The 17,233-nt window shown below is 34.3% G+C and overlaps 2 protein-coding genes across 5 annotated transcripts; both read left to right on the top strand.

Moving 5' to 3' along the window:
* Positions 1–439: 439 nt before the first annotated feature.
* LOC106774144 (phospholipid:diacylglycerol acyltransferase 1) lies at positions 440–5,786 on the top strand. Of its 2 annotated transcripts, none has more exons than XM_014661015.2 (6): positions 440–1,494; positions 2,810–3,032; positions 3,207–3,490; positions 3,847–4,162; positions 4,571–4,830; positions 5,012–5,786. In XM_014661015.2, exons 1-6 carry the CDS (start codon positions 1,034–1,036, stop codon positions 5,496–5,498), a joined length of 2,031 nt encoding a protein of 676 aa, XP_014516501.1. In that variant the 5' UTR covers positions 440–1,033; the 3' UTR covers positions 5,499–5,786. The 2 variants fall into 2 exon arrangements, with proteins under 2 accessions (XP_014516501.1, XP_022641680.1); XM_022785959.1 differs by lacking the exon at positions 440–1,494 and adding an exon at positions 2,472–2,554.
* A 1,461-nt stretch (positions 5,787–7,247) lies between these two features.
* LOC106774279 (polyadenylate-binding protein-interacting protein 3) lies at positions 7,248–16,536 on the top strand. Of its 3 annotated transcripts, none has more exons than XM_014661217.2 (15): positions 7,248–7,434; positions 9,467–9,636; positions 9,708–9,869; positions 10,034–10,170; positions 10,388–10,578; positions 11,772–11,949; positions 12,048–12,278; positions 13,827–13,954; positions 14,108–14,174; positions 14,294–14,327; positions 14,588–14,844; positions 14,976–15,122; positions 15,620–15,715; positions 15,801–15,857; positions 16,213–16,536. In XM_014661217.2, the coding sequence occupies exons 2-15, from the start codon at positions 9,495–9,497 to the stop codon at positions 16,240–16,242; spliced, it is 1,857 nt and encodes a 618-aa protein (XP_014516703.1). In that variant the 5' UTR covers positions 7,248–7,434; positions 9,467–9,494; the 3' UTR covers positions 16,243–16,536. The 3 variants fall into 3 exon arrangements, with proteins under 3 accessions (XP_014516703.1, XP_014516706.1, XP_014516704.1); XM_014661220.2 differs by having other exon boundaries at positions 7,279–7,434; positions 9,467–9,630; XM_014661218.2 differs by having other exon boundaries at positions 7,280–7,434; positions 9,459–9,636.
* Positions 16,537–17,233: the final 697 nt, after the last annotated feature.

Here is a 17,233-nt window from a genome sequence, read left to right as displayed (position 1 = left end):
CAAATCTACTTATTTTGTCATCTTTAATTTTAATTACATAAATAAAGGACTACTACCATGGATCTTTTTCATCATCAGTGATTTGGAATAAAAATACAGGAATATTCTCATATTAAATTTAAACATGAAATTACTTGTATTATATTCCTAATGAGTGACAAACAAATGCAATTTTTTAACATGCCATACACATAAATTTAAATTTAAAAAACCAACTCTTAAAAAATTGAGAAAAAAAAATTAGTATTTCTTCAAAAATCAAGTTATGATTTGAGTTTAACAAATGAGACCACACAATCATAGCACGACAAGTCAAAATTAAAAATATCTATAAGGAAATCTAGTTAAATACTTGATAATTTTCGACAAAATGATCTATCTCATAAAAAACGCGACAAGTAGGAAGAAAAAACAATTGTTTTATCAAACCACGCCTTTCTCTCTGTTCTTCTTATGATCCCTCAGACTCAATAATTGACATTATTTGATCCGATCGCAGATATCGTTGACTGGAGCCAATTGGTTTCTGCCACGTTATCGAATTCGGTTTTGATTAGCTCATTCTCTGAGACCCACCATCACTCAATTACACAACCAATAACCGCACCTTCAAAAATTCCTGATAAGCTTCTCCTTGTTTCTCGACAAAATCTGAGACACAGAGAGAAAAAGAAGACGTAGCTTCAAGATCAGTTTCCGTTCAGTGGTTCACAGATGCCATAACCAATAACTCACGCCACTTTGATGCTCATTTTTATGTTCAGATAAAGAAATCCTGTTTTGTTTTTTCTTATTTTTTAATTAAGAAAAACAAAATTAAGAGCTGGCGGAGCTACCCAATGCGATTTATAATCATGGGGTTTTGATTTCCGTTTAAATCTTCAATCTTTGAGGAAAATAACGCAACCCGGTGCGTTTGTAATTTATGGGGCACAAGTGAACGGAACAAGAAAAAGAGAGAAACTGAAAAAAAAAAGTGACTTTTTTTCTCTAGAGAATATTGAAGTTTGAAGCTTGTGACGTGTTGTAGAAGATGTCTTTGCTTCGTCGGAGAAAAGGACCGGAGCCGGAAAAGGTTCCGGGCCCAAGTTCAGAGCCGAATGTTCTAAGCGAAGAGGAGAAAGAAGATGATAAGAATAAGAAGAGTAAGAAGACGAAAGATGAGTTGAAGGAGAAGAGGAAGAGGAAATGGTCGTGCTTGGATCACTGTTGCTGGTGGGTTGGGTGTATTTGCACGGTGTGGTGGTTTCTTCTTTTTCTGTATCAGCTGATGCCTTCTTCGATTCCTCAGTACGTGACCGAGGCATTTACTGGGCCCATGCCTGATCCACCGGGCCTTAAGCTCAAGAAGGAGGGGCTCAGGGTGAAACACCCTGTTGTTTTTGTGCCGGGGATTGTCACTGGGGGGCTTGAACTATGGGAGGGTCATCAGTGTGCTGAAGGGTTATTCAGGAAACGCTTGTGGGGTGGTACCTTTGGAGAAGTATATAAAAGGTATCACCACCAAACAAATTTGCATGTTCTTGCTTTTGTTTGCTGTTTAAATATGATTTGATGGTGATACTTGCTTGTGACTTCTTTTGTCATTCTACTAGGTCAGTGATTTATGGTGTTGGTATGCTGTGTTTCTGTTTTATTTTGTTGATTATGATAAAAGCTCTTTCTTGATTTTGTTCATTGAGTTCAATTTCTATACACCGCTAGCATAATTCTTTTTAGATTGTTAACTGATCAAAAAACATATTTAGTATGTCTTTTAAGATACTTATTAGTAGTATAATAAAAGTCAAATAAACTTCACATACATGAACGTTTGTGATCAGCTGATATTGTATAACTCCTTTACATTGTTAGTGCATAGAGTATTTATTCTTAGTCATTACCTTAATTTGATTCGATGGTGATGTATGGATGCGGCTTGTTTTGTCGGCCACTAGGTAAGTGGTTTATGTTCTTCGTATGTCGTGTTTCTGTTTTTGGTTGATGCTGATGAGGATGATGATGGGTGATGGCAGATTGGAATGGTCCTAAATAAGTAACGTTTGGTGATTTATGGTGAAATATGTCACTCTAGTTTTGGAATGTTGGATGGATTTGTCAAATTGTTTCCATTATAGGTGGTGGAGTCTTTGAAAGCAATGAATTGAAAGGGGACTTTCCTTTTATGGTCTCGTTTCTTGGTTTAAGACGAAATTGCTTGAGATGGTTAAATTTTGCCCTTTTGAGTTATTTTGTTTGTGCCTTTATTGTTGTTTGAAATAACTTCTCGTGAGAGAGTTTGTTCTCACAACAACTTGTATTTATTTGAATGTGTGGTCTGATCATTGTTTTACTGGAAATCTTTGACTCTGATCAACATGTCCTCAAGCACTGTGCCTAGGCCCTTACTAATATTCATTTGTGGAGAAAAATATTTAGTTTTTAATTCATCAATATCACAATGGAAAACATTCCAATTCTTTTTACCCGTGTTAGTTTAATGTGCAGAATTTAAACATCACAGTGGGGATAGCTTTCCAAATAGAAATGATAATCCTAAATACAGTATGATAAGGTGTGTAAGATCGTTCACCATCCCTTTGGTATTTTTGAAATGACAGACCTTAGTACAAGGGTGACTTTGTTGCCTTGTGATTGGATTGCCATTTTTATTGCTTTGTGGAATCCTTTGACATGCCACTTCTTACTTGTTGTTCTTTTTAACTTGCAATCTTAACCTATGTTTGTGATACTTGTAACTAAGTGCCTGTAGGCCTAGATATGGTGGGATTAAGAATTTATGTTTTGTTTCTTGATGGATGTTTTGCAGACCTTCATGCTGGGTGGATCACATGTCACTGGACAATGAAACAGGATTAGATCCACCAGGCATAAGAGTTAGGCCTGTCTCTGGACTTGTAGCTGCTGATTACTTTGCTGCAGGATACTTTGTTTGGGCAGTTCTGATTGCTAACTTGGCTCGCATTGGTTATGAAGAAAAAACCATGTACATGGCCTCGTATGATTGGAGAATAGCATTTCAGAACACTGAGGTATATATTCTGTAATTGATTTTACCTACCTTTCTTGTGTTGTGGCCCATGTCCCTCACCTGAAGAAGTACATTCGTAATGACTCATAAGATAAAAGGAGTTGTGTGTGTGTGTGTTTTTTAAATAATTTCTGATTCTTCTTTTGATTTTTTTAATTTTGAATCAATTGATCAGGTGAGGGATCAAACACTTAGTCGGATAAAAAGCAACATAGAACTTATGGTTGCTACTAATGGTGGCAACAAGGCAGTTATTATTCCACATTCAATGGGTGTGTTATACTTTCTTCATTTTATGAAATGGGTTGAAGCACCAGCTCCAATGGGTGGTGGTGGAGGACCAGATTGGTGTTCTAAATATATAAAGGCAGTTTTAAACATTGGTGGGCCATTTTTGGGTGTCCCAAAGGCTATAGCAGGGCTCTTCTCAGCTGAGGCCAGGGATATTGCAGTTGCCAGGTAAATTTACTTATTGATCATGTTAGTTCTATGAAAATTATTGCTAAAGTTTCTTCATATTTTGTCATATTTTAGCTACTTTGTCCGAACTACCTGTTTGTTCTAGCTGTTTAAATAAGCTATGCTTTGTAGTTTATAATACCTTCAATAGTTGTCTTCTCCTTACAAATTCTTCTTTTTAATTACAGATTTTGCCAAGTAAAAAGTCCTGTTCAACATTTTATGCCTTTCCTACTACTTATCTGCATTTAGAAAGGAAATTCGGATTGCATAGGCACTAATGCTATATCAGTATTTTTTTTTGTTCAGCATGTTAGACTTAAACTTAATTTGGTTCTTTCTTGTTATACATCAAGGACAATAGCTCCAGGATTTTTAGATAACGATCTGTTTCGGCTCCAAACCTTGCAACATGTAATGAGGATGACTCGTTCTTGGGACTCAACAATGTCAATGATACCAAGAGGAGGAGATACTATATGGGGTGGTCTTGACTGGTCACCAGAGGAAGGCTATCACCCTGGCAAGAGAAAGCACAGCGATGGTTATACTCAGCTAGCACACCAAGAGACAAATGAAACACATTCTGTCGTCAACTATGGAAGAATGATATCATTTGGAAGAGACGTGGCTGAGGCACCCTCCTCTGAGATTGAGATAACTGACTTTAGGGTGAGCCCATTTTAACAATGGATCTTTAAACTTCTCTACCACTGTAGCTAGAGAAATGGCTAGTTAGTTCTTATAAGACCCGGACAATTTTCTCACCTTATAAGCTGGTTTTGTAAGATTGAATTATATCTTAAGCTCAACTTCTGTGATGGTTATCAAAGCCTATTCTAGATCTGTTAATGGAATCTACTTGGCCAACCCTTATTCACCATACTCCAAATGTCTAGTTCTGGATACAAGGATGTGTGTTTAGATCTCATATTAGAGATATGATGTGTGAGTACCATAGTTCTTATAAGGTTGAGTTAGTTCATAAACTTAAATTCTAAGACTACTTTTACCCTATATTTTTATCTAGCTTTTTGAACATATTATGTTTGTTGCTTATACTGACTTTGTTGTTGACAGGGTGCTCTCAAGGGTCGCAGTGTTGCTAATACCACGTGTCGCGATGTGTGGACCGAATACCATGAAATGGGAATTGAGGGGGTAAGAGCAGTTGCTGAACATAAGGTTTACACAGCTGGCTCAATCGTAGACCTGCTTCATTTTGTTGCTCCAAAGATGATGGCTCGTGGTAGTGCTCATTTCTCTTATGGAATTGCTGACAATTTGGATGATCCTAAATACAGTCACTACAAGTATTGGTCAAATCCCTTGGAAACAAAGTAAGATTTTTTTGTTAATCTTATTATTGTTATACATTTCTGATATTGTTACTTTTGGTGGCAGTGCTCCAGATAGTTTTAGCTCCTACAATGTGAAATTTAGAACTAGTGTGTTACTATTGACCACTTCTCATTTTGTGTACTTAATTGATGTCTTTTTCTACTCTAAAAATAACTGCAGATTACCAAATGCTCCTGATATGGAAATCTTCTCTTTGTATGGAGTTGGCTTACCAACTGAAAGATCTTATGTATACAAGTTAACTCCCTTTGCCTCCTGTTACATCCCGTTTGAAATTGACACTACACAAGATGATGGTAATGGTGAAGATAGGTGGCTGCAAGGTGGAGTTTACACTGTTGATGGTGATGAGACCGTGCCAGTTCTGAGCTCAGGCTTCATGTGTGCCAAAGGTTGGCGTGGAAAAACAAGATTCAACCCTTCTGGCATTCGCACCTACGTTAGAGAATATGATCATTCTCCTCCAGCCAACTTGCTAGAAGGAAGAGGCACACAAAGTGGTGCTCATGTTGACATCATGGGAAACTTTGCATTGATTGAGGATGTTATTAGATTGGCAGCAGGGGCCACAGGAGAAGATCTAGGAGGTGATAGAGTCTACTCTGATATCTTCAAATGGTCTGAGAAAATCAAGTTGCCACTGTGAATGAATTAAGCACAATGCCACATTTCTTAAAAGGATCACATCAGATTATTATAATTTTTTGGAGTATAGTTTCACTGCCACCAGTGTTCTCTGAGTTGCACTTTGAATTTCTGCTTCTGCTGATCACATTGTAGTTCCATGGAGGGGTGAACTATGCTAATTGGTTACATTGAAAGTGCTTGTATTGAAAATTATATGCTTAGGATTTGATTTGTGTTATGAGAAACCAAGCAAGGCTCATTATTCTCATTAAGTTCATCTCGATATATATGAAAAAAATTAAAATAATCTTATCGACTGTTAAAGAAAATGTTCTCTTTTTTTTAATCAAATGAAGTATTGACTAATCTTTGTCATAATTCAAATATTAGCTAATGGAATCTTTGAATGAATTTAATGTTTTTAAAACAAAACACATAATTCAAAGAGATAGGAGATAATTGATTTTTGGGTTAAATATATTTTTAAGTTTTTAAATTTGAGTAAAAATTGTAATTAATCTTTCTTTAAAATTATGGTCGAATTTAATTTCTTATTTTTATAATTATTTAAATTTAATATTTTAATAAAGAAGTTTCTTAATCTCTTAAAGTGTAGATAATAAAAAAGTTCTTATTGATAAAAAAAAAAGACACATTTCACATACGAGATATTTTAATAATTTTAATTTTTAAATTAAAATAATAAAATAACAAAATTTAGAAATTATTTAAATATTCTTAATCTTAAACTTAGAATGTATAATGTATGAGAATATTTTTATCAATTAAAATTTAACGCATTTTAAGATGTTATATAAATAAATTTGTTATATTTATTTAAGATTTTAAATACGTTTTTCACTTGCTTAACAAATTTAGTTAATAAAAACTAAATTTACGTATTTTATAACTTGAGAAATTAAATTAAACCAAAATTTTAAATATAAATTATTTTTAACTTTTATTAAAATTAAAGAATAAAAATATATTTAATCTTTTTTTAAATCAAATCTATTAATTCAAGAAAACGAAATGATCTCCCAGATTTTCAAGATTCAACAAAATAACTAGTTGACGAAAGCTGATTTGAAATCAAATTTGCATTTGAACTTTTCTCGCGGAGATTTCCAGAAAATTAAATTTAATTCAATAAAATAATTTATATTATATTATCATCTTAAAATATAATTTTTTAATACATTAAAAATTATAATAATCTTTAATCTATAAACTTATCATGTTACTTATTAACTTTTATTTCAAAATTTTTCATTTTTCATTATTTTTTTTTTTATCTAAACAGCAACCCTTTCATCTTTATTTCCTTCAAATCTATCTTTCAAAACAAACACACATTTACAAAATTCACAAAGTATAAAAATATAAGAAGAAATTAATAAAAAGTTATAACTAACACGGTTATTTTTTTGGTCAAAATTAAAATGCGTATTTATTTCAACGCTGTGAAAAAGAAAATCCAAAATCTTAGTTTGTACCGAAATTTACAAATTATTGAATAATTCTAGTTTATCTCAGAATATTCTGTAAATAATTTCAACTCTCCTAAAACAATAATATTAAGAAATTATTGAGTAATTATAGTTTATCTGACAATATTGAGTAATCATAAAACAATAAAAACTAAATATAAAATATTAAAATGATGCTGGACTTTATTTTGACTCATAATAAATGATAGTTTTTTTGAGATGAATTAATGATCGTTATTTACAATTATCTCTAATCGTTATCGTTAATTAATTAATTGTTTTCGCTCGCATAAAATTCATTTTAAGTGCTTTGAAGCTTTTTTCAATTTTTTTTTTCTCTGTTCTCTCTACGCCTTTGAGAACCGAAGGAAGAAGAACTGTGATTCTGATTCTGTCTCCGTCGCTGCGACGTCGTTTTCATTCCGAACCCCACACCCTTCAACGCTATTCCTATTCTGATCGCAGGTATCTTTTTCTCTTTTCCAATTCTGTCAAACCTACGAATACCACTTTCTTTGTTTCGTGTATAAATTCCATTTTCAAAAATCAACCCGGAAATATCGTGCATTCTATTCATTCCTGGGTGATGAAATTTGTACTCCGTTTTTTGGTTCCTCAATGTACTGCTGAAAAAAATTTAATTGGTTGATTAAGTTTTTAATTGACGAGGCAGAGGAGTGGGAAATTGGTCAAGGTTAAGGAAAAGTAAAAATGAAGGTTCATTACGAAGAAGAAAGGATGGCTCTGCTACCCTTGGCTTTGCAGTCAACTGTTGGAGGTGGTGTTTGAAATTTTGAAGACCTTGATGTTGGTAGTTGGTGTTATATCCAGGGCATTGAGGTTCTAATTTCCACGCTGTGTTTTAGGTTTAGTGATAGGGGAGTGATATTTTGGTTTTTATTTTTGAAGGTTGATTTTCAAGGTGAGTGGGGCTTTGGATGATTTGGATTAAGATAAATGCATTTTTTTCGCTTGTAAAGGGAAAAACACACTCATATATACTCACAAAACTAGTGTGCAAGGTGACAACTCATTTATATATTATAGTTTAACCATCTCTCTAGTCAATGTAGGATTTCCAATACACTCCTCACATAGGGGATTGTCATCCAAGCTTGAGATTTGTAGGTGGTTCAATAGCATGGGAGACAATAGGTTCCAAAATCCTTGCTAGGATGAGCTCTTTTTACCATTTTATAAAGTAAACTTTGGATTGAACTCAACTTTGCAAAACCGAAATTGAAGTTTGCATCCATCTTGTATACTATAATTTGACCATATCTATGTTTGATATGAGATCCCCCAACATGTCTATCTCTCTCTCTCTGTATATATGTGTGTGTGTGTGTGTTTTCCAAAAAGCAGTTGCTCATGTGTGGTATACAACTCGATACTTTAAGAGTTGGTTCGCTGGCTAGGATAGGAAAGGATAACTATCCACTTCTACCATTGTCACATCATTGTGACCTTCATTATTGTTTTGGTCATCACTATCATCACATCATTCTCATCATAGAAACTACCAATACATTGTCACCACCATCATTGATGTCACTACTTTTATCATCATCATTGTTAACCATTAACATCGTTTTTATTAACTACAATCACTTCTTCCATTGTTTTTATCACTCTCTCCCTCACCACCATTGCCACCATCACCATCATCTTGATGTTACCATTGTCATTATTGTCACTATAATCATTACCACTATCATTGTTGCTAACATCTTATTACTACCATCACTACCAATATCATTGTCAGCATTGCCACCACCATGGCAACATATTGTTTTCTGGTCTTTATCATGATTTGCATTAAACATTAATTGTGATTAATGTTTATCCTATCATGATTTTAATTTATTTTTGTATCCTATCACATCTTCACCACCGAACAAGTCCTCGTAGGATTAAAATTATTAAATATTTCTCTATCTTGTCCTTTGTAACCTTAAAGCTATAGTAAATAATAGACAATTTTATAGTCAAAACTTCTTTTTAGTAAGACTAATGATACCTTTTTGGACATTCTAACAGAGATAGGAAAAATATGTTAATTCTTGTGCAAGTTAATAGGAGATATTTTGTGATATGGGCAAGTGAATGACATGCAACTATGTTTACTTGATTACTTTCATTTTCCTTTTATTTCATCAAATTTGATTATCATCCACAATTGAAATCGTGTATTAATTAGAAACTATCCATGTCTCTTTTCAAATATTGTGCATTTGGGTAGAGTATTTTTTTATATTCATGTTAACATAAATAGTCTGTATGATATCTTGAATTTTTAAGTGTTGTATTGTACCTGTGTTATATAAAGTATCTGTTTTGCAAATATTCTCTTTGATTATTTTATTTTATATGCTTCTGCATTATAATGTTGGTTTAAGTCTTTGGAGGTTTTTGTTTTACAAATATCGTTATAGCCTTTCTTTGCCATCTTTTTTAATGAATGAAGTCTTGAAAATTGACTTCCTTAGTATTCTAGATTAGTGGAACAAGGGCTGTGGGTGAGGATGAATTTGGAACAAATTGGGCAGCAGCCTAAATCATCTAATGGTTACATCCGTCGGAAATCTGAGAAAGAAGGGGCAACTAAGTCTGATTATAGGATCCCCTCTGGAAAGTCAAATGCCACCAGCAGATTAGCGGGTACAGGTGAACTTCAGGCCTGACTTTTTTATTATTTTCTATTTTAGTTGTTACTTTGCTGATATTTATGATTACAGGTATAGTGACTGACAGTAAAGGTGTTACTTATGGGAGTCCTTCACATGATCGACTAGTATATTTAACATCATGCCTTATTGGGCAGCATGTAGAAGCCCAGGTGAAAAACGGATCTATATACTCTGGAATATTTCATGCAACAAATACTGACAAAGATTATGGTATGTTTTGTTATGCTTGTGTGATTGATCTGCTGATATTGAGGACAATGATGTTTTTTGTGTTGTTTTAGTGGTTAATATATTGAAGCTTTTAGTTTTAATCATTATATTTACAGACCGTATAGAATTTGTCATCTTTTTTGTACTCATTACTGTTATTATAGGAATCATTTTGAAAATGGCTTGTTTGACAAAGGATGGCTCCTTGCAAGGACAGAGATCAGGCATAGAATCTTTCAGCAAAGCTCCTTCTAAGACTTTAATTATCCCTGCTAATGACCTTGTACAAGTTATAGCAAAGGTTGCTGTCTTTCACATATTTGCTGTATACTGAGAAAATCATGATAGTAATTGAAGTTTAAATTCTATGTTGTTTAAAAACAGACAAACAAAAAAAGAATCAATTTAATAATGAATGGTGTTGGAAGGTTTTAGTTCAGGTCTTCAAGGTTGGGTGAGTTGCATTGAACATGCTGTCAATCTGTTTCCTGAAAATATTTTTTTCTTCATTTTTGCAGGATGTTTCATTTTTCAGAGATGACCAAACTAGTACACCTCACTATGATATGCATCATGAGATAATGGTTGATTCGGTAATATCTCAATCTCGTCATGTAGAGACGGGCAGAGAATTACAGCCATGGGTACCCGATGAAGAAGATCCAGAATGCCCTGAACTGGAAAATATCTTTGATGGCCCTTGGAATAGGTGGTTTCATATTTCTCTTGTTATACCTAAAAATTTTCTTTCATGAATGATAGGGTTGCTTTCAGTGGATCCCACATAGAACAAACATTATAGCACTAGGCTGTTCTTGGTCAGAAATAGAATTGTTTTTTTTTTCCTCGAAGGCTTGACATCCAGATGCATGCTGATAAGAAATTTTATAAAGCACAGAAAAGAAATTAAATGAGGACTGAATATGGATGGTTTTTTATTCTCTGAAAAACAAGAAAATCAGTAAGATATGAATATCTCACTGTCCAGAGCCAAGCTCTTCAGAGAAACCAAGAATGACCCTCTTTACTGAAAAAAAAAACAACTAACCGTCCCCCAAAACTTTCTTCCAAATTCTTTTAGAACAACCACACCCATTTCTCTCTCTTCTAACCAACCTATTCCTCCCTACTATGCCACGTCATTTTTCCTAATCTTTTTCCTCTCATATACTTTGCCCCACCTGTGCTTGGCAGTTTCTTCTTGGATCAAGGGTTCATTGAGCCCAATAAGGTTTGGGTCTGTATCACATGCTCATGAGTCTCATCTGTAATTCTTTAAACTTAGAAGTTGGCTGAGAAACTGTAGATAAAGGAACCAAAGCCGTTTTAGTACTTATTCATTGTCATTTTGTTAAAAAGATGTTGTCTAGGGAATTTAGTACTTATTCATTGTCATTTTGCAAACATTCTAACTAAGTCTTTGAGAGTCTATAATTCAATCTATGCTCCAATTTGAGGGGAGTGTTGAAATAATTGATTTTGTTTCATTGTACAGCTTATATAAAAGATGTTATGGGTGTACCTAGCTTTAGGTTAAAGACATAGGTTGTTGCCTTCATCTTTGAGATATACTCACTGATTTTTTTTCCATCCCTAAATTCAAGTTTTTATTAAAAATGTGATCCAAGAAAAAAATAGTAGATGTCTAGTAGCTATTATGAAAGCTAAGAAATGTTCTTGGTTGAATTATTGAAAATATATTGGCATAATGAACTTTTCTGATATGGCAAACTGGAAATAAATTTTGTGCTAGATATTTACTTAATAAGATTAGACACAATTGAGTATGTGATGTTGCTACTACCATTTTTTATATTCAGTGTTTCTTATTACAATTCTTTACAGATCTTCTGTTATGTTTTTTTTTTTTTAAGTTGACAATTATTTTTTGTATTTTTTTAGGGGATGGGATCAGTTTGAAACAAACAAAATGTTATTTGGTGTAAAAAGCACATTCAATGAGGAGTTATATACAACAAAGCTTGAAAGAGGACCCCAGACAAGAGAGTTGGAAAAGCAAGCTTTAAGAATTGCTAGAGAAATTGAGGGTGAGGAAACCCAAGATCTCCATCTAGCAGAGGTTGTTGTGGCTTCGATGGCTTTTTCTCCTTTTGTGAATTTGTGTAACTTGTTATTTAATTATCTATTTGGATTCCTCAAACTGATTTTGATGAACAGGAAAGAGGCCTTTACCATAACTTTGATATTGATGAAGAAACCAGATTTTCTTCCGTCTATAGGGGTAACATTGCTGATGATGTTGGATACGATGAAAACGAGGACAAGTTGGATTCACACAATTCTGAAAGGTTTGATAATATTTATGGTTTAGTCAGCAAGAGACCAGGTGAAGTAAGTGGTCAGAAAGGCAATAATGGAGCTCAAACATGGCCTCATTTGTCCTCTGTGGTATCTCCTCAACCAGTTATATGTGTTATATTTTAGTTATTCTATATGTTAAATCATTTGTTACTTTGAATATTACTGGTGTTCTATCTTGTATTGAATACTAGGGTATGAGTGTTAGAACGAGATGAGTATGTTTGCTGTTTGGGAGGCTAATCATGTTTCTGCGTAAATGATTTATCTTCTAATGGGATTTTATAGTAATCGTTTGACCTCTATTTTTTTTCCCTCATGGGCTTCAGATTACGAGTGAGATAACTGGATGACATTTGCTTCTCAGTGCTTTTACTTCAGTAGAATGATATCACTCTTCTAGCACAAAACAACTCATGTAGAATGTGGAGACTGAGAGAGAGAAGTGCTTATGGGAAAAAACCTTTTTCTCAAAAGTATAATAAATATGAACATATAGTTTTCTTAATCACCATTTACGGACACATCTCTGACAGGAGTGTGATCGATGCCTTGGAAACACACTCGTTTTGTGGTGGGAACACCATTAAACAGTATCCTATCGCTGTCAACATTATCGTGACCTTGGAGGATCACATGTCTTGTCTGTATTGAGCATTGTTAAACTTCTAGATTTTCGGGTGGCAACCCTGGGTAAACATGCCAGAACCATTGAATCATCTGAGTTTGGTGAGCTGGGTGAGCCTTGCACTGAGAGGTCTGGAATTCCTACGTCTCTTTTGTCTTGACCTCTCTAAATCATTCAAACTTACTCTTCTCTATTTCAAACACCAGACATCTTTGTCTCTTAACTCTGAACCTCTCTCTCTCATTTGGGTCACAGATCACTTTGGTGTGTGTGCATCTTGTTTATTCTTTTGGTTTCTGAAACCCATGAACTGGGTTGTTTGTTCTGGGCCTTCATTTGAAATTAAGCTTTTCTGTTATCTTTCTACACTTTTTTCCTTCCTTTCCATAATCGCTATCAAATTTATGTTTCTACAATACAATGCAATAACTTTGAAATAAATACATAAAATTCTTGCCGGATATTTGGTGGTATTATATTACATATTTTAATTACTTATTTATTAAATATGTAAAAAACCCTGTTATATTTTCAGTACTTGTGTTTCAACCGCCTCTTCATGATCTTTCATCCTCACCCCGCCCCAAACCCTAAGGATGTTGGTTTTGACTAACACAGTACATCTAAATCCAATTTTGGGTGTGTTAGTATCTTAAATTCCAGCCTAAGGTGGGGGAAGGTGACGTTTCATTGTAGCAACTCTTGTGCTAGTACTATTGATAAAATATCACAATCAAGCAGGCATCATTTGATTTATTTTTGTAATGATAATTTTTTTGTGTATAATTTCTGCTTGGAAGTCTGCTAAATGTTTCCAGTCTCTTTCTGTTTTTGAAATCAGTATGAGTTTAACATTTAAACATATTACAAATTTTGTAAATTGTGTCCAAAACAAAGAAATATGATATTCCATTTTATTCATACTCTGGCTCTCTCCTCCCTTGTTCCTTATAAAGTAATCACTTAATTTCCTAAATTTAGCTTGATATTTCATTTGCGTTAATCCTCAGGATCACTCGGAGTTACCTCAGTCAACTACTGCTATGGATTTGTGTCGGTCTGGTTCTAATGATCATGCTAAGCAGTTAGCTTCTGAACTCCCTGCCCAGAGTTGCTCATTTTCAGATGGTGAAATCAGGTATATTTGTCGACCTTTTATTTTTCCTTTTTTTGGTTTTCTTTATAGAATTATTTAGTTCATCATAGTTATTGTAATCACTCTGCTCAAGGGGCTCTTTAAACACAAAAGCATAATATCAACATTATCATAATTCTTAAATCCAACTGACAGGATTCAGGAGAACTCGGCTAGTAACCTACATGGAGCCACTGATAATACAGCGGAAGAAAATTGGATAGTGAGTCAGAGTTACAACTGTCATATCATATCTGCTCAAATATCTTACACGAGATAGCTATAAAATCTTAAATCTCATCTTTCTCATTTTCTTTATTTTTTTACTTTTAATTGATGCAGCAAGCTGAGGATGTCCAACTGTCAAAATCTCAGGGTTAGTATAGTTTCTTTCTCAGCTCCCCGAATTGATTAGACTGAATGCACCATGCCTGAAACTAATGTGGATGTATCCTAACCACTCTCATTCAAGTGTTTATTCTGTTTATTATGAAGGAAGTTATGAAGCTTTTTGTCGGTACTTGATTTGATAATGCTTCTGAATAGAAGCTCTCACCTGCAATTGAACTTTCTTTTCATTGATTGGTTCTTTTATTATGTGTTATATTTCTCTGATATTGGCAATGTTTCGTGCAGATTTACAGTCATCACTTGAGTCCAAGAACGATGGTTCTAAGGAAGAGGGTTTATCTTTTAATGGGCCCTCCCGTACTCCTTCTACTCATATTTTGTTTAAGACTCCTGAAGAAACTGTGTCGGTTGGGGAAACAAAGTCTGTAATTTCACGTGGAAGACAAGGTAGTTCTACATCAACCTCTGGTCCGGGTCTATCACCAAGTTCTTCGGTTGGTTCCCTGTCTTCGGAAAAGTCAACTCTGAATCCCTATGCCAAGGTGAGAAAGTGCAAGATTGATCTTACAAAGTTGTAAATTTCACCCACGACTGCTGATTATTTTAAGGTAGACACAATATTTTTTTTTTATATTATTGGCATTTCTCAGAGCTTCCCCTTTGTTGTTGTCAGGAGTTCAAACTGAACCCCAATGCAAAGAGTTTTATGCCATCCCAAGCACATGCTAGGCCCCGCTCCCCAGTGTCTGATGGTTCCTTTTATTACCCAGCTACTGTATCTACCGTACCAAATATGCCAGCCATGCCTATGGGTATTGGAGTAAGTATTTATTGGAATGTTATTGTCTTTCTGCTATCAGGAAATTATGTATTATACTATTGTAATTAGTGTTTTTACGGAGTTCTTTTTAAAGGTTTCTTCGAGGCGTTCAGTGTATTTATTATATATTGATTGCCTGGACCTAACAATATTTCTGGCTGCTGTCATGAACTGATATTGAATGGATTGGTGCTTCTTGTGTACTTCTCAATGATTACTAGGTTGGGTTGGTCCTTTAACTTATTTTATTAAGGAATGAATATCCTGATTAGTTATGGGATGTGAAAAAAGATGAATGTTAGTAATTACCTGCTTGTCTTGTTTCTCATCTCTGTAGACCTTGCCTTGAGACTGTCTTTGTTTGGTGAGAAAAATCTTAAGCAAATCATAAACTTATTGGTTTAGTACCAAATCGGCCAATCTTTTCATGGTAAGGTCGAAAAGTTATACCATGTAACCTCTGACTTCTTTTTTATTAAATTGCTTATGTTTTGCAGGTTGGAACTACTTTTGCTGGGCCACAACCTGTCATGTATAATCCACAAGTGGCACAAATGCCATCACAACCATATTTTCATCCAAACGGACCACAGGTGGGATTTCACTCGTAGTTTCTCTTTGGTGACTTTTAATGGTCAAAGATAGTCTCAGTTATGTAATATTTTAATCGTATCGCAGTATGGACAACTTCTGGGTCATCCTAGGCAAGTTTTATATGTGCCAAGCTTCCAACCTGTAAGGACTCGCATGTTTTGCTCCTAATTTTTAGTTTCTATTATTTTTTCTAGTTTTTATTCAAAAAATGTTTTCCCTTTTCCATTACTCTGATTAGAAGGCTTCACTTGCGTATTTTTTAATTTTGTGCATCTTAATGTGAGAAAGACACATGATAAGAATAGTTATCTCTATGGTTTAATATATGCCGATGTTGGACATTCTTCCTTGTAAGAGACACGGAGCAGGACTTTTCACCGTTTAGACATTTGATCTGGATATGAACAAACTTAACTCCTTGGCATATTTCCAGGATAAGTTCTCTAGTCAGCATTTTGGAAACTCAATCTTCCAATTTTATTTTTTTTTTTTACAGGAGATGCCTTATAAAGGACGGGATTATTGACCGCGTAATTGACTGCATGCTTGGCACTTGCATCTTTGCCTGAAAAGAATGAACAGTGTGATGGCTTAAAGAATTTCAAAAGATAAGAATATCAGCAGCTTATGGGAGAATTTCCATAAGAGTTTGGTAATGCTGGGCTGACTTATTATGGGATAAAAGTTATTTTCTGTTATACTCTCTGGTACATCTTCTGAGATTTCTCAGTTTTCTGTCATGTAGTACTCAGATTGACATTTCCCCATTAGTATTATTATTGTGCAACTTTTACTTTAATGCGTGTCTTCCGTTGTTTAATTACTACCATTCTTTTGACCCTTAATCATATATATGGACTCATTAGGTTATCATTAGATACTGGTATATTTCATATGCGTGTTTGATTGAAAGAAATGATGCATCTGTGAATTGCCATATAAACTGCACTTTTAATACGGGGTGGGTTTCCTCTACAAACTAATTTTGGATCTAAAGTTTGTTAGAAAATAAATCATATCCCGAAATTATTGAGAGAATATATTGTTATTATTATAAGTGATTTGCAGTAATAATGTTACATTATTGTAGAATATTTATAAGGATAAAATAGTAGAATTATAGATTCTCTCTTGTATAAATTTCTCATATTTTATTCAAAATTAATAAGACAGTTTTTTCCTATATTTTCTTTCTTTACATAGTTGTCGCTGCCCTAAAAGTCTCTTTTTCAACTTGTGCTTTTATACTTCAATGGGCAATCTCTGGGTTTTGTCTCGCATCTGTCCGGTGTTGCCATCCGGCCACCGTCTCCGGCCACTGTCGTCAGCCATCGTCGCCGACCACTTTCGCGGCCATCGTCTCCGCCACTTGTGTCACCGATGCACCAACACCTAGTTCTATCTCTATTGCTTCCGCTATCTTCTTCCCTATTCTGAAGGCCTCCTTTATGTTCAGGGCAGTTAAGTCCCTTGAAGTTTTGTTGCTATTCAGGGCAGTGAAGTCCTTGAAGGTTTGT

Source organism: Vigna radiata, chromosome 9, assembly GCF_000741045.1.
Source record: "Vigna radiata var. radiata cultivar VC1973A chromosome 9, Vradiata_ver6, whole genome shotgun sequence".
Classification (NCBI taxonomy): Eukaryota; Viridiplantae; Streptophyta; class Magnoliopsida; order Fabales; family Fabaceae; genus Vigna; species Vigna radiata.
The sequence above is the reverse complement of the archived record's forward strand: the minus strand, read 5'-3'. Positions and strand labels throughout refer to the sequence as shown.